Source organism: Ursus americanus, chromosome 27 (assembly GCF_024610735.1).
Source record: "Ursus americanus isolate L20-20 chromosome 27, mUrsAme1.1.p, whole genome shotgun sequence".
In the NCBI taxonomy this organism is placed as follows: domain Eukaryota; kingdom Metazoa; phylum Chordata; class Mammalia; order Carnivora; family Ursidae; genus Ursus; species Ursus americanus.
In genome coordinates, this window is record NC_142153.1 from 10,839,941 (window position 1) to 10,860,256 (window position 20,316).

Below are 20,316 nucleotides of genomic sequence, written 5' to 3' on the forward strand. Positions count from 1 at the left end.
CTATAAACTTTCTATTATCATTCCCGTCCTGAATATGTTGGTAAATAAGTACATAAGAGCTCTAAAGCTTTAGTTGACAATTTTCAACTGCTTTTCCCTTTAAAACTGTGAACAGCTTCAACAAAATTAAGAAAAAGGTATTCATTGACTGACTTACATCATCTTAAAAAAATTGGTTAGAGGAAGAATTTATCATATATTGTTTGCCTATGGTGGTTTCGTTTATTTGGAAGTCCATATTAGAGTGGGTAGAAGGCTAGTACCATTATTTAGTCTCCCACCAAACTGTTAACTCTGGGGAGTGGGATTGGGGAAGTGTGAAGTTTAAGATGTGAGGATTTCTGCTGTTGTTGCTCCTTTATATACTTAGGGATTTTGAGAAATTAGTTTACTTGTTAAGAGCCATTGCTATGAAACAAAGAGGCTTGGATTTATATGTCTGACTCTGAGCAAGTTACTCATAGCAAGTTACTCATGCTGGTCTTCGTGTTTCATTTGTAAAATAGGCATCGTATTTCCTCAGAGGGTTGTTATGAGGAATAAAAAAAATAAACATGAAGCAGTTAGAATGGTTTGACATATAGTGAGTTCTTAAATGTTAGCCAGTATTATTATTTTAGTAATTCAAAAAAATTAAAACATAACATCTTTATCAGGGATTTATTAAGGACAAAGGTGTGAGAATTCTTGGTGGCCTCTACTGAGGGGTTTTAAAATAAGAGGGTGCGAAACGCCTAACTTCCAAATCCTGTCTGTCTTTCATGGCCTAAATGCCTCCTTGCCTAGTTAACGTTGTTCTTCTCAAATGTCGGTTATAATTGTGATGGTAACACAATTTAATTCTTAGTCACCTTCTGATTCACGTTGTTCACATTATTTACTACTATTTTATGACTCTTGCCCATAAAATCTCATCTAGTTTACTAAAGAGATTGTAAATGCCTTTAGGTTGGAGATCAGGTTTTTCATAAGTTCTCTGTACCCAACATCACACTGACTGATAATAATAGCCAACAAGTATTGAGCTCTAAACTATACTCCAGGCACTGTCCGAAGTACTGCTTGCAGATTAACTTTTAATTCTTACAACAATTCTGTACAAAGCAGACAATTATAAATATCCAGTTTGTGGATAAAGAAACTAAGATTTAGGGAGATTAAGTTGCCAAAGTCACTAGCTAATGGCCTTAAATTTGGATTTTGAACCTCGCAGTTTTGATTCTGAGCCTATATTTTCAACCTGTCTCCAGTGCTCACTGGAGAGCCATCTAATTCTTTAAGGTCTTAATTATTTATTTTTTTATTTTTATTTTTTTAAAAGATTTTATTTATTTGTTTGACAGAGAGACAGGCAGTGAGAGAGGGAACACAAGGAGGGGGAGTAGGAGAGGAAGAAGCAGGCTCCCAGTGGAGGAGCCTGATGCGGGGCTCGATCCCAGAATGCCGGATCACGCCCTGAGCGGAAGGCAGACGCTTAACAACTGCACCACCCAGGCACCCCAGGTCTTAACTATTTAGATCATTCCATGTGTCTGCTGTTTGGAACCTAGCTGTCAGACTCCAGTACACACAAAAATCACTATGTAGAGGAATTTAGTTGTCCTAAAATGTCTTTCTTTTAAAAATTACCCAAACTGCTTTCTTGATTGCATTATCATATCATTTGGAGGTATAATATGAAAAAGCGTGGCTCTGTTCACGCTTTGACTTTCTAGAAACGATAATGTGAAACATTTGGCTTAGTTGGTCAGAATTTGGTGTCAAGTTGTTTTCTTGTTGTTGGGCTTTTTTTTTTTTTTTTTTTTTTTTTTTTTTTTGGTTTTGTTTTGTTTTTAAGTAATCTCTACCCCCAGTGCAGGGCTGAACTCACAACCTGGAGATCAAGAGTCACATGCTCTACCAACTGAGCCAGCCGGGTGCCCCGGTGCCAAGTTTTAATGCAGCCTTTTACCACCTTAAGAAGCTGTAGCTTTTTCTTTTTAAAATTTCTTCCAAACCTTAGCCAAGTTACTTTGTTTTTTTCCCAATTTTTCACTTTTAAGATTTAGGGAAGTTAAAAGAATTGTATGTAGAGTTAAAAGTTAAAAGAAATGTAATGTAGGCTAATACCCACATTAGCCAATGGTTAACATTTTGCATCCTTTTATATGTACTTTTTAAATCCCAAAACATTTGAAAGTTGTGATCCCATGGCACTTTAAATATTTCAGCATGGCTTTTCCAAGAATAAGGACATTCTTTTATATAAACCGAACACTATTATCATACCCTTGGAAATTAATAGCTCCATTTTTTAATGGCCAGTCCATTAAAATTCTAAGTTTTCTTCAGAATACATCTTTTACCTGTGTGTGTGTGTGTTTAAATATGTGATTTCATCAAAGTCCATGCATTACATTGGTTGTTAAATCTTTTAAAATCTAGAAGAATCTGGGCAACTGGGTGGCTCAGTCAGTTAAGCGTCTGCCTTTGGCTCAGGTCATGATCTCAGGATCCTGGGATTGAGCCCCCTGTCGGGTTCTCTGCTCAGTGGGGAGTCTGCTTCTCCCTCTCACTCTCCCTCTGTGCTCTCCTTCTGTGCTCTCCTTCTGTGCTCTCCCCCTGCCTTCAAATAAATAAAGTCTTTAAAAAAAATCTAGAAAAGTCTTTCCATCTTTTGTTTCTTTGTTTATAACATTAGCTTTTTTGACGAGCCCAGGCTAGTTGTGTGAGAGAATGTTCCACATTTTCTATTTGTCTGATTGTTTCCTCATTGTGAGATTCTGTTTAAACACTGGGAAGAATACTTAGGAGGTGATGATGTATTAATGAATCGTATCATGAGGCCCATAATGCCAGGTTGTCCTGCTTTTGGTAATGCCATGTTTAATCACTTGTTTAAAATGATCCTTGCCAGATCTATTGTATGTATTTCTATTTGCAATTAGTACGTAATCTCTGGAGTAACAAATATTTAAACTATCATTCACTTGTCCCATTTTTGCCCAGGAACCCTTAGTGGGTCTGTTCACATTTTCTAGAATGTCAGAATAAAGGATGTTGTTTGTAAGATACGTGTTTTGCAAATATTTTCTGCCTGCCTGTAATGCACCTTTTTGTTTTCTTTGTTTTGTCTCTGTAATATTTTTTTATTTTTCTATTTTTAAGGTTTTATTTATTTATTTGAGAGAGAGAGAGAGAGACAGAGCATGAGCAGGGGGGAGGAGGCAATGGGAGAGGGAGAAGCAGACTCCCTGCTGAGCAGGGAGCCTGATGCGGGGCTGGATCACAGGACCCTGAAATCATGACCGGAGCCGAAGGCAGACACTTAACCAGCTGAGCCATCTAGGCGCCCCTGTAAGTTTTTTTTTAATTGAAGTATAGTTGACATAAAATATTAGTTTCGGGTGTACAACACAGTGATTCAACAATTACTTAGATTACAAAATGCCCTTCACAGTAAGTATAGTTACCATTTGTCACCATACAAATTTATTAGTGTATTATTGACTATATTTCCTATATTGTACTTTTCATCCCCATGACTTACTTATTTTACGACTGGAATTTTGTACCTCTTAATCCTCTTCACCTATTTTGCCTATAGTCCCACTCCTTTCCTCTCTGGGAACCAGCAGTTTGTGGGTTTATGAGCAGTTTCTGGTGTTTTTGGTTTGTTTTTGTTTGCTCATTTTTTGTGTTTTTTAGATAGCGCATGTAAGTGGAATCATATAGTATTTGTCTTTGACTTATTTCACCCTTGCTTAATACCCTCTAGATCTGTCCAAATGGCAAGATTTCATTATTTTTTATGAGTAATATTCTACCATGTATATATGTCACATCTTTATTCATGTTATCAATGGACAGTTAGGCTGCTTCCATATCCTGGCTATTGTAAATAATGCTGCAGTAAACATAGTGGTGCATATATCTTTTCAAGTTAGTGTTTTTATTTTCTTTGGCCCAGGGTGGTGGTACTGGATTGTATCATATTTCTGTTTTTAATTTTTTGAACCTCCATACTGTTTTCCATAGTGGTTGTACCAATTTACATTCTCACCAGCAGTGCGCAAGTATTTCCTTTTCTCCACATCATGGCTAATACTTTTTTCTTTTTTTTTTTTTTTTAAGAGTTTATTTATTTATTTGAGAGAGAGCAAGAGGTGGGGGAGGGGCAGAGAGAGAGAGGGAGAGGGAGAAGCAGATTCCATGAGGAGCAGGGAGCCTGACTCGGGGCTCCATCCCAGGACCCCAGGGTCATGACCTGAGCCAAAGTCAGATGCTTAACACACTGAGCCACCCAGGTGCCCCTACACTTACTATTCTTATCTTTCCGTCCTGACTGGTGTGAGGTGATATCTCACTGTGGTTTTGATTTGCATTTTCCTGATGATTAGAGTGATGTTGAGCATCTTTTCATGTGTCTGTTGCCCATCTGTTCATCCTCTTTGGAAAAATGTATATTCAGTTCCTCCCATTCATTTTAATCAGATTATTTGGGTTTTTTGGTGTTGAGTTGTATGAGTTCTTTATATATTTTGGATATTAACCCATTATCAGATATATCATTTGCAAATATCTTCTCCCACTCAGTAGGTTGCCTTTTTGTTGTGTTGTTGGTTTCCTTCGTGGTGCAAAAGCTTTTTTGTTTAATGTAATTCCAATTATTTATTTTTGCTTTTGTTTCCCTTACCCAGGAGTCTGATCCAGAAAAATATTGCTAAGACTGATGCATAAGAGTTTACTGCCTGTGTTGTCTTTTAGGAGTTTTATGGTTTTTAGGTCTTACATTTAAGTCTAGTTCATTTTGAGTTCTTTTTTTTTTTTTTTTTTTTTTGTATGGCGTAAGAAGGTGATCCAGCTTTGTTATTTTGTGTTAAGCTGTCCAGTTTTCCCAACATCATTTATTGAAAAGACTGCCTTTTCTCTATTGTATATTCTTGCCTCCTTTGTTGTAGATTAATTGACCATATATGTGTGGGTTTATTTCTGGGCTTTATTCTGTTCCATTGATCTATGTGTCTGTTTTTGTGCCAGTACCATACTGTTTTGATTACTGTAGCTTTGTAGTATAGTTTGAAATCTGGGATTGTGCTACCAAGGATTATGATATGATGATTGTGTACTTTCTCAAGATTGTCTTTATTATGTTGAGGTATGTGCTCTTGATACCACTTTGTTGAGAGTTTTTATCATGAATGAATGTCGAATTCTTTTCTGCATCTATTGAGAAGTTCATATGATTTTTAGCCTTCATTTTGTTAATGTGGTGTATCATGTTGGTTGATTTGCAGATCTTGAACCATCCTAGCATCCCTGGAACAAATCCCACTTGATCGTGGTTAATGACCCCCTTTTTTTTCCTTAAGATTTTATTTATTTATTTGTCAGAGAGAAAGCACAAACAGGGGGAACAGCAGGCAGAAGGAGAAGTAGGCTCCTCGTTGAGCAAGGAGCCTGATGTGGGACTCAGTCCCAGGACCCTGAGATCACGACCTGAGCCTAAGGCAGATGCTTAACTGACTGAGCCACCCAGGGGTCCCATGAATGATTCTTTTAATGTATTGTTGAATTTGATTTGCTAACCTTTCGTTGAGGATTTTGCATCTGTGATCATCAGGGATATTGGTCTGTCATTTTCTTCTTTTCTTTTTAGTGTCTCTGTCTAGTTTTGATCTCAGGATAATGCTGGCCTCATAGAATGAATTTGTAAGCATTCCTTCCTCTTCCTTTTTTTTTTTTTTTTTAGAATAGTTTGAGAAGGATAGGTATTAACTCTTCTTTAAATGTTTGGTAGAATTCACCTGTGAAACCATCTGGTCATGGACTTTTGTTTGTTGGAAGTTTTTAGATTTTACTGGTTCAATTTCATTACTTATAATTGGTCTGTTCAGATTTTCTTTTCTTTCTGATTCAGTCTTGGAAGATTGTGTGTTCCTAGGAGTTTATCCATTTCTTCTAGGTTATCCAATTTGTTGCCATATAATTTTTCTAGTAGTCTCTTAACAATCCTTTGTGTTTCTTTGGTGTTGGTTTTAACTTTTCCTTTCTCATTTCTGATTTTATTTATTTGAGTTCTCTCTCTTCTTATTGAGTCTGGCTAAAGGCTTATCAATCTTGTTTATCTTTTCAAAGAACGAGCTTTTAGTTTCATTGATCTTTTCTGCTTTTTTTTCCCCATTTATTTCTGCTCTGATCTTTATTGTTTCTTTTTTTTTTCCTACTGACTTTGGCTTTTTTTTCCTCTAGTTTCATTAGGTGTAAGGTTAGATAATTTATTTGAGATTTTCGTGTCTTCTGGTAAGCCAGTCTTGTTCTAAATTTCCCTCTTTTTGGAACCATTGTATTTCCATTTTTATTTGTCTCCAGGTATTTTTTTATTTCCTCTTTGATTTCTTTCTTGACCCATTGGTTGGTTAGTAGCATGTTGTTTAGCCTCTGTGTGTTTGTGTTTTTTGCAGTTGTTTTCTTATAATTGATTTCTAGTTCTATACTGTTGTGGTCAGAAAAGATGTTTGATATAATTTCAGTCTTCTTGAATTTATTGAGACTGCTTTGTGACCTAACATGTTATCTGTCCTGGAGAATGTTCTTTGTATGCTTGAAAAGATGTGTATTCTGGCTTTTTTGGGTGGAATGTTCCCTATATATCTGTTAAGTCCATCTGGTTTATTGTGTCACTTAAAGCCACTGTTTCCTTATTGATTTTCTGTCTGGATGATCTATCTATTGATCTAAATGGGGGTGTTAAAGTCCCCTACAATTATTGTGTTATTGTCAAATTTCTCCTTTTATGTCTGTTAATATTTGCTTTATATATTTAGGTGATTTTATGTTTGGTACATTAAATTTTTACAATTGTTATATCCCCTTGTTAGATTGACACCTTTATCATTATGTAATGCCATTCTTTGTCTCTTACTGCAGTGTTTTAAGGTCTGTTTTGTCTGATAGAAGTATTACTACTCCAGCTTTTTCTTTTTTTCCATTTGCATGGAATAACTTTTTCCATTTCTTCTCTTTCAGTCTGTATGTGTCTTTGGGTCTTAAGTGGGCCTCTTGTAGACAGCATATAGATAGGTGTTGTTTTTTATCCATTCAGTCACCCTATGTCTTTTGGAGCATTTAGTCCATTTACATTTAAAGTAATTATTGATAGGTATGTACTTATTGCCATTTAGTTAATTGTTTTCCACTTGTTTTTGTACTTCTCTGTTCCTTTCTTCTCTTGCTGTTTTCCCATGTGATTTGATGACCTTCTTTAGTGTATGCTTGGTTTTCTTTTTCTTTATTTTGTTTCTGTTATAGGTTTTTGGTATGTGGTTACCATGAGTTTCGTAAATAACATTCTATGTGTATGGTTGCTTAAGTTCAAACATATTCTAAGAGCATTCCATTTTTACTTCCTCTCTCCCATGTTCTATGTATATGACATCATATTTTACATCTTTTTATTTTCTGTATCACTTAACTAATTTTTGTAGATATAGTTGACTTTACTACTTTTGTCTTTTAATCTGCATACTAGCTTTATAAGTGATTGATTTACTGCCTTTACTTATGTATTGCTTTTACCAGTGAAGTTTTTTCCTTTCATAATATTCATCTTGTTATGCCTTTATTTTCTGCTTAAAGAAGTCCCTTTAACATCTCTTCCCCACCCCTATCCCCCTTAACATTTCATATAAGGCCAGTTTAGTGGTGATGAACTCCTTTAACTTTTGTTTGGGAAACTCTTTATCTCTTCTTCAATTCTGAATGATAACCTTTCTAGGGAGAGCATTCTTAGACGTAGGTTTTTTCCCTTTAAATATATCATGCCACTCTCTTCTGGCCTGTAAGGTTTCTGCTGAAAAATCAGCTGATAGTGTTGTGGTGTTTCCTTATACATAACTATATGCTCTTCTCTTGCTGCTTTTAAGATTCTCTATTTTTAATTTTTGATATTTTAATAATAATGTGTGTTGGTGTGGATCTCTTTGGGTCCAATTTGTTTGGGCCTCTCTCTGCTTCCTGGACCTGGATGTCTGTTTCCTTTTCCAGGTTAGGGAAGTTTTCAGCTATTATTTCTCAGGTAAATGTTCTGCCCCTTTTTCTCTCTTCTTAAGGGATCCCTGTAATGTGAATGTTAGTATGCTTGATGTTGTTCTATTGGTACCTTAACCTTCCTAATTTTTTAAAAAAATTTATTTATTTAAGTAATCTCTACACCCAACATGGGGCTTGAACTCACAACCCCAAGATCAAAAGTCACACACTCTTCTGACTGAGCTAGCCAGGTGCCTCACCTATCCTCATTTTTTAAAAATTCTTTTTTCTTTTTGCTATTCAGTTTGGGTGCTGTCCACTATCCTGTCTTCCAGATCTCCGATCTGTTCTTCTGCTTCTTCTAATCTGCTGTGGATTCCCTCTAGGATTTTTCATTTCAATTATTGTATTCTTCAGATCTGATTGGCTTTTTTATATTTTCTGTCTCTTTGTTGAAGTTCTCATAGAGTTCATCCACTTTCCTCTCAAGTCTGGTTAGCATCTTTATGACCATTACTTTGAACTCTTTATCAGATAGATTGCATATCTGTATTTTGTTTAGTTCTTTTTTGGAGATTTTGTTTCATTCTCCCATTTGTAATATATTCCTCTGTCTTCTTGTTGTGTCTGATTCTCTGTGCTTGTTTCTATGTATTAGGTAGGTCTGCTATGTCTCCTGGTCTTAAAAGTAGTTGCCTTATCTGGAAGACATTCTGTAGTGTGGTCCCCTTTGTCACCAGAACGCGGTGCTCCAGACTTGTCCCCTAAGGGGGTTGCATGTGTCCTCCTATTGTGACGGGGCCCTGATTGCTGTGGGTGTGCTGCTGGTGGGTCGGGCTGTCCCTTAGCCCAGCTGTCAGCAGTAGCCAGCCCCAACTATTGCAGGTACACTGGTGGGCCGGGCTGCCCCCCAGGCCTTCTGGCTGCAGTGTAGTCAGTCCCAGCACAACTGACTGAGAAATTTAACTGTAGCTGCTGAGGGCATGTGATGGGTTGGGCTGGCCCCCTGAAAAGCTGGCTGAGAGGCCTGACCACAACTACTGTGGACATGCTGGTGGGCAAAGCTGGCTCACCCCCTTCCTTGGGGCAGAAGTCACTTTGAAGGGGTGCGGGTCCTGAACCAGGGCTGCCTGCAGGGTGTGGTGGGTGGTAGTCATTTTGGGAGGTATTGCTCCTGATGGAGGTTGTCTGCTGGGTGTGGTGGGGTAGGAGCTGCTTTGGAGGGGCCCCTGCTGGGATGGGTGGGTTGGATGGGGCAGGTCCACAGGGGAACTGCAGAGCTGGAAAGTGGGGTTAGCAAGGTAGATGGAGGGTGTCGGGGCTGGCTCCTGCAAGTGTCTTATCAGCCAGGCTGAAGGAGGGCAAGAAAAATGACTCACCAGCAGTTCCATTCCCGGAGAAAGCTGTTACAGATCCCTGCCCCTCTGGCTTATGTCCTAAATCTCAGTAAATCTCCTTCACTATAACCTAGGTACTTTTCAGACTGCTGCTTCTGTGCTGGGTCTCAGACCAAGTGACATAGTGCTGGCCCTTTAAGATCAAAGTCTTGATTTTCTGTGGCTCTCTGGATCTCCCAGAGTCAAGCTCAGGATTTCCTAGTCAGACATTATAGGGGTTTGTCTTTCTGGTGCAGGGGCTTGATCCCCTCCTCAAGGAGCACTCTGTGCCTGTGATATCCCTCCCACTTGTAGGTCACTGTCCCAGGGGTTTGGTTCCCGACTGCATGTCTGCCCCTCCTACCCTTCTCATTGTGGCCTTCTCTTTGTGTCTTTAGCTGTGAACGATCTGTTCTGCTGGTCTTCAGTTTGTTTTCAGAGTGAGTTGCATGACATGTAGTTGTCATCCTGGTGTGTCTGTGGGAGAAGGGGAGCCCATGATCCTCCTACTCCCCCATCTTCCCCTGTTCTCATGGCTGCCATTTTTAAATCACCTTTTCTTTTTTTAACTGTGTCCTTTGAAAAGCAAAAGTTTTAAATTTTGAAGTCCCATTTCGTCAGTCTTTGTCTTTCACAGTTCATGGTATTTGTTTAAGAAAATCTTTGCCTAAACCAGTGGTATATTTTGTCCCATGTTTTCATTCTAGAAGTTTATCATTTTGATTTTAGTATTAGGTTTACGAACTAATTTTAGTTATTTGCTGGTATAATGTAAAGTAAGGGTTGAGGTTCAGTTTTTTTCATACTGACATCCAGTCAGCTGTTCCAGCCCCATTTATTGAAAATACTGTCCTCTCCCCTTGAATAACCTTGGCACCTTTGTGGTAGATCAGTTGACCATGTAACTATGGGTATCAGTATTTTAAATATGTATTTATTTATTATTTTTTATAATGAGCATAGCACATTTTTACCAAACAAGAAATTAGTAGGTGAGTAAAGTTATACTGTAGGGTAATATCCCCAGAAACCTGGCAGGTAAATGGAGGTATACTAGTTATAGGCCCTCAGAGGATAGGGACTGTTTCTTTCATTTATTAATTGAACAATATTGAACAAGACATACATGATCTCTGCCCATGTCTGCCTTTTTAGAGCAGGCAGTCGACTAAGGGAGACATACAATAAGAAGGTAAACACATGTTTGTATAACACATATCATGGTAAATGCTATAAAGGAGAAAAAAGGCTTAGTCAGTAGAATGAGCATGGGACCTCAGAAGGCCTCACAGAGGGATTATGTGTGTTCAGGTAGCTGGAGTAGCACATGTGAAAATCCTGATCGCAAAGGTGAAGTTGGCACATTTCAGAAACTGAAAGGAGGCTCACGTGGCTGGAGTGCAGTGCTTGGCAGCCGAGAGTGTTGGTAAATGACTTTGGAAATGTAAACAGAGGTCTGACCATGCAGGGGCTTGCTGGCCATGATAAATAGTTGCGATTTTATTTGAATGCATTGGGAAGGCCCTGAAGGTTTGTTCTTTTGTTTTTGCTTAAGGCTATGTAACTACTATCTAGATCAATATGTTAAATATAACTACCAGCTCAGAAACCTCCTTTTGGTCTTATCCAGTGTTTATAGCCTCCCCCCGCCATAAGCAAGTACTATTTTGGCAGATGTCTCCATAGAGTTAGTCTATTTATTTATTTATGTGAGAGAGAGAGAGAGAGACAGAGCTCACTCACACGAGCAGGGGGGAGGGGCAGAGGGAGAGAGCGAATCCTCAAGCAAAGTCCCCGCTTAGCAGCAGGCTTGATGCAAGGCTTAATCCCACAACCCCGAGATCATGACCTGAGCCGAAGTCAGATGTTTAACTGACTGAGCCACCCAGGTGCCCCTCCATAGAGTTAGTTTTAACTTTATCCTGTGTTTGAACCTTGTATAAATGAAATCACATTGTATACTATATAAATGGAATCACTATGTCACATGGCTTCTTTCACTCAGAATGACATTGTGAGAGTCATCCATGTTGTTGAGTATAGCAATAATTCCTTTTTCTTGCTGTATTTTGTGGGGTAGTCAAATGATTGGGTTAGTTTTTACAAGGGGACTGGCTGTTATATGGGAAAATAGATCATAGGCAGGAGAAGAAGCATGAAGACTGAGCAGGTAGCTATGGAATAGACCAAGTGAGGAGATCGGACTGGCGTGAAGAAGGAAAGATATGGAATGAAACAGACAAATATGAGATGTATACTTTAGAGCTAAAACTCCAGGAGTTTACTGATACATTGGGGAAGAGTAGGAGTGACAGTAAGGGATATATCATAGTCCCAGGTATCTGGCTTGGGCAACTGATAGATGGAGGTTTCTTTTTTCTCTTATAGGAAGGACTGAAGGAAGGACATGTGGAAGTAGAATAAAAACTAAGTTCATTGTTAGGTATTTTAAGATGCTTGTGAGATACAAGGAAAGCTGTCAGACATGCATTTGGATTGCAGCTATGGAGCATATTGGAGAGAAGTGCAAAGTATGGATGATTTGCCAACGAGCTAGCAGCTCCCCTGTAGAGTACTGTATTGTTAGAAGATCTGAGTTTCACCATTTTTTTTTCAACTTCTGTTCGCTCTGTGATTAAGGGCAAATCACTTGATCTTTTTGAATGCCATTTCTTCACATCTGTAAAATGGAATAATAATTTGCTTCATGGGATTAAACAAAGTGCAAGGCCACATTTTATAGTTATTTGGGCTCGAGGATGCTCAGAAAAGTTTATTCATGCATATACAATTTGAGTCGGTAGGAAAGTCAGATTATGGAAGACCTTGAAAAGCATGGAAGGGACTTGGTATAATATGGAGCTGTGGTGTTTCTTAGAATGGAAGTAGACTTATCAAAGTTTGGTTTAAGGACACATCTTCTAACTGCTGTGCAGGAAGAAGTTAAAGATGAGAAATATCTAGAAAATCAGTTGTCATAGTTCAGGATTAAGGTGCTGAGGGCTTGGCCTGACACGGATCAAAGAACAAATTAGAGATTTCAGTGGAAGAAACTACAAGATTTGTTGAGTGCCTCATTTTGTGGCTTCACAGAGAGGGGAGAATCAGCCACCCACACGACTGAGGCTTCTAGCCTGGGAAGCTAGAAAAATAGTGGAAGCAATGACAAATCTGGGGTGGTCTGAAAGGAAAATTGAGTTAGGGAAAGGACAGTTCATTCAGTTTTGAACATACGACTCTTACAGTATGATTGTCTTTGGGTAGCTGGATATTCTCTGGCAGTTAGATATTGTGGTAAAGAGGGCAGGATTAGAAGGCAAGAGATTGATTCTTTTTCAAGTTTAATCACTAGTGAGCTTTGTGGTCTTGGAAAACTTAGCATCTCAAATATTGAATGTAGTTATCTAAAAAATGAAGCTAACACCTGTCCTGTCAGCCTTCCAGGATTGTTTTGCGGGTCAAATAAGAACGCATGTGAAAATACTGTGTAATTGTAAGCTCCTATATAATTGTAAGATAGTAATGTTATTTCCTTTCTTAGTTCAAACTAAAAGGAAATATTTGGTTCTAGGGCTAGAGAATAAAAGAGCAAAAATACCAAACTTCTTAAAAGTTTGTGATTGGAACTAAGTCAGAAACATCAGAAACCTTAGTCTCTGAATACACATGCCTGAAAACCTCTGTAGACTATAATTTGGGAGACTAATCTGGAAGCTGAGCTTGTGTATGACAGTTATGAGAACCAAAAACACAGGTTCCATCTTGTCAAATGTCAGTATTTAACTTGCCTTCAAGTTGGAAGTTTGAAGAACTTTTGAATTCCACCTGTATAGTTAGTTGCCCTGTGTGTTTACAGAATTTTCGAACATACCGTTCTTTGTCTGTGAGCTATACGTTTTTGCCAAGGGTCAAATTAGGGTAATGTTTCAGTTCTCCAGCTATGCATAAATAAGTGATTGCTAACATTTATCAGCATTACTAGTATGTTACACTGGTTAGCATCACTGACTCTGAAACCAAACTGCCTAGATCAAATCCCAGCTCTGTCAATTAATGACTCGCCTTGTGCACTTGAGCAAGTCATTTAACCTCAGTGTGCTTCTATTTCCCAGTCTGTAATGGGACCTAAGGTTAACATCTACCTGAAGGTTGTTGGGAGGATTGAATGTACTGTATGTAAAGCACTTAGAATGGTTCCTGGTACATAGTAAGCGCTATTTAAGTGTTAGTGGCAGTTACTATAGAATTGTTAGTTGTCATTTTGGTAGTGATCGGGAATAAAGAACATGAACAAAAGAATCAGCTCCTCTCAGAAGTTATGGCTGAGTGAAGTGGAAGTGGTAGCGTGGTAAAAATGGGATGTGGAGTCAGACATATTTAGATACAAATAATAATTCTGCCCCCTTTGCTTTATGGTTTAAAGCAAGGCACCTAACCCCTGAAGCTGTGAACCAGGAGCCACCATACCTATCCTGCAGAGTTGTTATGAGAATTAAATGAGATAACATATAAAGTGCTTGGCCCATAGTAGATGCCAAAAAATGAGAGTGCTGTCTAACACCCCCCTGCACCCTATTTCACTATAGAGCGATATGGGCAGTTTGATTTCCTGTATGCTCTTGTATTCATTTGTTTGTAGTTTTCAAACTTTTAAAATTCTTTCCATTTGCTAACAGTGTAAACAGCAGCTGTTTAATTGGCTATGCCTTGAAAAGTGTATTGTCAGCAATCATTTTCCTCTTTGCTGTTTTGGGTTATGTGCTTTATCATTATGGTAATCCTACTAGAATCAAGATGGTAGACATTATTAATTGGTCATAGAATAAAACTGGACTGTAGCCTCACAGCCCTTCTTCACAGTATTCCAGGCAGCTAAAATCAATTCATCGGACTCAATATGGTAGAGAAAAGCCTTAGAGCTTTCTAGAGGAAATGTTTATGAGATAATCAAAATAATATCTGAACTGTCCATTAATCCTGTCTCAAGAGGTAGGCTTGTCAAACTTTATGACAACACAGAGGGGTCTTAGAGCATTTCCTAATAGATGTTTATTTATATTACAACATTGTTACATAACGTGAGCATCTTTAGGCACCTTCTGGGGGGTGCAATAATCGTAAGAGTATATTGCAATAACTATAATGCAAAGATTGTAATGCAATGACCCAACTAAGAGGGTGCTTCAGAATCAGCTGAATGTGATCGTAAAATATTCATATTTTAGGCCTCACCCCAGATTTGTCAAATCAGATTCATCAATAGATAGATGTTGATTGACATGTACATTTTGTAAAACTACCCCAGATGATTTTATTTATGCCACTGGTTAAAAACAACTAATACTGTCAAGAGTATAGAGAATCAGGCACCCTCACTACTGGTATGACGGTAAATTGATACTGCAAAACCGTTCTATAAGCTGTGCTATCTTTATTAAAATTTCAAATCTGTCCAATAGGAATACATACAGGCCTAAAGATCTAGTTTCAAGACAGTTTCCTGTAGACCTATTTATAATTTCAAACAATGGTGAGCAGCTAAATGATTGTCAGTACACAAATGGTTAAGTACATTGCGGTATAGATATCACAGTTGTTTACTGTGTAACTATTTAAATAATAAAGTATATATGAAAATTATACATGCTGATGTAGAATGATATCTAGGATATATTGTTAAGTTGAATAAGCAAGTCACAGAATCAACCCTATTTTTAAAATTTTATATGTGAGTATATAAAGATTTGGAAGAATACTCCCCAAAGTATTTATACTGGTTATCCATGACAGAAGAATGGGAATGATGGAGAGGGAGAAATAGGCCTTTTTACGTTTGTACTTAAAATATTTGCAATAAGATTTTGTTATCTTTTTGTAACAACAAAGAGAACCACTGGGCAAAAAAAAAAAAAACCATGAGTGATTTAAAGGAAGCTTGTATGGAACCTAATTTATATGTGTCAGAACACTGCTTGCTTTGCAAATATCAGTTTTAACCTGAGACTTATCATTTCTAACTTGGGAAACAGAAAGGAATGCTAAACTATTTTGAATGTTTTGCTAAGAGGATAAAATTTTGTTGGTAAAATTGTGAAAGTAATTGAGGGTTTCAAATAGATAAGTATTTAAGGTAAAAAGCATTTGACTTGTATCAGAATTATATTGGCTACCTGTTTTAAAAATATTTAGTGTTTGTGTATATCTGGATATGAAAATTGGGTACAAGATATTTCAGTGAATTCTTTTTCAACTGATAAGCCTCTAGCCTGTGAGGATATTAACACTTTTTAATCTCCTCTTTTAAAACTTTAGGCCCGATGAGAGAAAGGGAAAGTTAAGGATGCTGGAGCAGAACAATGGATTTCTCTTTCTCTTTCATGCAAGGGATCATGGGAAACACAATTCAGCAACCACCTCAACTCATTGACTCCGCCAACATCCGTCAGGAGGATGCCTTTGATAACAACAGTGACATTGTTGAAGATGGTGGCCAGACACCATATGAAGCTACCTTGCAGCAAGGCTTTCAGTACCCACCTACAACAGAAGATCTTCCTCCACTCACAAATGGCTATCCACCATCAATCAGCATGTATGAAACTCAAACCAAATACCAGTCATATAATCAGTATCCCAATGGGTCGGCCAATGGCTTTGGTGCAGTTAGAAACTTTAGCCCCACTGACTATTACCACTCAGAAATTCCAAACACAAGACCACATGAAATTCTGGAAAAACCTTCTCCTCCACAGCCACCACCTCCTCCTTCGGTACCACAAACTGTGATTCCAAAGAAGACTGGCTCACCTGAAATTAAACTAAAAATAACCAAAACTATCCAGAATGGCAGGGAATTGTTTGAGTCTTCCCTTTGTGGAGACCTTTTAAATGAAGTACAGGCAAGCGAGCACACAAAATCAAAGCATGAAAGCAGAAAAGAAAAGAGGAAAAAAAGCAACAAGCATGACTCATCTAGATCTGAAGACCGCAAGTCACACAAAATCCCCAAATTAGAACCAGAGGAACAAAATGTAAGTTGAAACGTCTTTTTGAAAAATTTTGTAATATTTCAGATTTGCTGGAAGTCCAATATATATTTTTCAGTTTTTATCCCTTCAAATTTAAATATTTCTGATAACTTCTTCCTTCTAATCCCTACCAAGGAGCTTGGGATGTTATAACGGGTGCTGATAAAAATTTTTTGACTAAATGAATGGACGTCATTAGAGTGAAGAAATTATTTTTAAAACATGGGACACTAAGAACCTTGCTGCATATGTTTCTTTGTCTAATAGCTTCAGGTTTTTTTATTTGCTTGTAATAAACTCCTGGTTTCTAAAGATGAAGAGGAAAGGCAAAGAGGAGATGGTTAATTATATTGGTTTTCTTTGTTTAGACTTTTCCCAGTGTTAATGACTTAATACTCATTACTAGTAAGTTTGCTACAAAATAAACTGAAGTAATAGAAGAACTCTTTTTATTAAAATCAGTTAGTATTCAGATGTGTTAAAACTTCAGGTGGGCTTTTTACAAAAGTCATCCTTTATAGGTAAGATGCATCCTGCCAAATTTTTTTTAGTATATTTGAGGTTTTAGTATGAATTTTCTTAGTAATAGGTATGTAACAAATCCGTTCTAGCTTGAGTGAAGTTTTTAGTTGGTATTCTAATACGCGGTATGAATTGAAGACATTGCCCAGACATTGATTGGGAAGAAATAAGTATCTATTTTGGCAACAGTAGTCTGCTTTTATATCTGGTATCCCTGAATAAGTTAATTTGTTATCTTCTGTTTAAAAAAGCGTTTACTTCATACCAACTCACCTTTTCCTTGGTAGCTGGATTCTAGTTCTTCATACAACTCAAATATCATTTTCTGGATTAGAAGGCTACACTGATTCTAGACTCTCACAAGTCTCAGTATAATATTTCAATATGTTTTTCTCATTTTTCTATAGTTTTATTTATTCATTTAACTATTATTAAGTGCCTACTCTATGCTAGATACTTTTCTAAGAATTAAAGTAGGGCAATGAATGAAAATTAAAGATGCCTACTTTCAGGTTGCTTATATTCTAGTAAGAGGAACGAGAAAATACATACATGTGTACCTACATATGAACATACATATACAAGTTCAGATAGTGTTAAGTACTATGAAGAAAATAAACCTGGGTAGTGAAATAAAGAGATCGATTAGAGACACTTTAGCTATTCTGGTGTCTTAGTTCTGCATTTGTGAAATGAAGGCTTTGTAACTAAGTGGTTTCTAAAATGCCTTTTAATTTCTGAAATCATTTATTAAATGCCCAGCTCCCTGACCTTAGTTTACATAGTATCTTTACAGACTGTTCCTTAAGTAAATGACTACATGGAAGGAGAGAAGTTAACGTTTTGTGCTTCAGATGCACTCACTGTAGCATTTTTTACCTAGCCCTGCAGTGGAAAAGTTTGTGATGCACTGTGACCCTTGGGCATCACAAAAACTTGAATTTGGTTAAAACCAAAGCTAAAGTTTAGTTCCTGAGAACTGTTTTTGTTGGTCCTTCTTGCTTTTGCTCTAGAAAATCTGGTAAATAGGAGAATATCCAATTTTACTTACTGGGCTAGACTTTTTACCTCTATTGATAAAGTACATTAAAAATATATTTCAAAAGAGAAATAGGTCTGGAAGTAGAGGCAGGATAAGACAGTCTGCTTACTTTTTATATATCCTTTTGTTTAATTGGAATCTAGGAAAAAATTCAGTGCAATGATATTTCTAATACTCACTTTATAATGAGATTTTAAAGCCAATTCTTTGTTGGATATCTGCTGTGCCAAGCTCTTTGTATCACTTAAACCTTCAGTTAATTGCCATATCTGGGGATTAGATGCGATTTAAAAGTTTTAGTTCATGTTCTTTTTTGGTAAATCATGTGGGACATAATTTAATATTTCATTATTTAGGATTTTACAATATCTTGAGGTAAAAGAACATCAATTTGACTGAAGATAGAGATGTAGAAAGTGATATTGATTGCACTAAATACTACCAAGACCGTTGCCTGAAAGTTGAGTTTTTGGCAAAAATCCAGGGTTGTTTTGTTTTGTTTCTCTCTCTCTCTCCCCCTTTGTTTCTGTCCCTCTCCCGTCCTTTTTTCACAACTTGCCCCCTTTCTCCCTCCCCTCCTTCTCTTTGTTACTCTCTTTCCCTTCCCTCCTCCCTTTTTTCCAAAGAGAAAAAAAGAGTTCTTATTAGTTAAATTTAGATTAATTAAAATTTATCATACATGGGGAATAGTTCTAAACTTAAGAGATGGGTGCCACAAAAGTTGTACTCCATTCTAATAGAACTTTGAAGCTAGAACTCTGAAGGCTCTTGCGTGTTGTTAGTGTCATGCTTCAGTACTGTACAGAGGACCAGTGATGTTCACAAAATAATTGGTTTTGTAACCTTATGGGTTTTTTTTTTTTTTTAATTAGGTTTCCTTAACTTGAACAACCTTTATTTTCTTTCCCTTAGGACAGTTTCTTGTAAGTGCTCAATTTTTGATACCCTTGTGCCTCCTGGTTGTTACTAAGGGTCCAAGCTCTTGCTTGGTGTTTAGCACTGGAGAGGGCTTAGAAATGAAAGAGGAGCTCAAGTGAGAGTCTGCTGACGCCACTGGACAGCTCCCCTCCCAGATGCTTTAGAGAAGCATAATGAAAACTGGATGCTTGGAGAAAAAGTTTGAAATGATTGTCCTTAAGCTGGATTTGCTTTTATATATAATTTTGTTCTTTAAAAGCCCACTTATAGGTTCTTTTTTGAACAAGCAATCTCGTTTAAAGTAGTAGTTCGTGATTTCATTCACTACTTTTTTCTTTTCTTTTTTCTTGGTATTTGATCTTACAAGTATTTCCTCCCAATTCAGAGCTGTTTGGCCTTCTGAAGAGTGGCTGTTGGACAACAATAAAATGTGTCCAAACATCTCAGCAGCAGGAGACCTGAGATCACTACTGAAATTGTATATTTTGTAACACTGGTTTAGCTGTTTTTCCTCCTATCAAATTAGAAACATGTGGAAGTGTTTCTGCATGTCTTCCTCCTTGGCAGGTGTCATGCCTCCGGCATGTGAGTGTAGGCCCTAGTCAAACATTGGTCTTCCACCAGCACCTCAGGGGTCTTATCCACTAAGACTAGTCTCATTAACTCTTAGCTTGCCATTTTCACTTCTAAAAAGCCAAATAGTGGCTTCGGTTCCATTAGCACTAAGTTAGAGGTTATGTTTGGTTCGGAGTATTAGGTCTTAAAATTCTTAGAAACGTTCACATGCAAAATGTTATTGTTGTACAGATGTTTTAGTGTTTAAGATTATGCACTTAAGCAGTTATTCAGCAAGTAAAAGAAAAATGCACAAATAATTTATTGCCTTTGAATTTTTCTTTCCACCTTAAATGTTGATGTAAGTTTTTTAAAGAGTATAATTTTTCTTTGAAAATTATTTTTTGAAAATTATTTATTCATTTTGTTTTGAAAATTATTAGGGATTAGGAATGCTGCCAGATTTGATGCATATTATTCGTCTTAATAAATCTCTTGTGTTTTAATAAAAGCACTAGGCCAAAATTTTTTTAAAAGAATATTTTGGATAATGTAATTTTATTTTAGTTGCTCTCTTAATGTATTTTTTTCCTGTTTAAGAAACTTCTTGTTATTCTTTCCTGGAATATAGGTCTTTCCATATGGAATAAACTAAAAATGTAAAAAAGGGGTATATACCCATAAAATCAAAAATTTAAAACTAAGGAGAGCTAACTCACTGTCATCTTTTTCTCTGACGCTCTTTTCCTAAAGCAACACTATTAGTACCAGAAAAGGTATCTTTTGTCCTTGCTTGATTTTAATCTCTTTTAAGCTTATCTATTCTTTGAACAACTAAAGGAAAATGGATGTTATACCCAGAAGT

At 37.1% G+C, this 20,316-nt stretch overlaps 1 protein-coding gene across 6 annotated transcripts in view; it reads left to right on the forward strand.

The window, feature by feature from the left end:
* The window catches only part of NSD3 (nuclear receptor binding SET domain protein 3), a 115,908-nt gene that overhangs the window by 26,520 nt on the left and 69,072 nt on the right, over positions 1-20,316 (forward strand). For all 6 annotated transcript variants that reach the window (XM_087856393.1, XM_087856394.1, XM_045779361.2 and 3 more), the window contains exon 2: positions 15,699-16,417. In XM_087856393.1, the coding sequence (XP_087712519.1) occupies positions 15,743-16,417 (675 nt within the window). In that variant the 5' untranslated portion in view covers positions 15,699-15,742. The remainder of the gene's footprint in view (positions 1-15,698; positions 16,418-20,316) is intronic.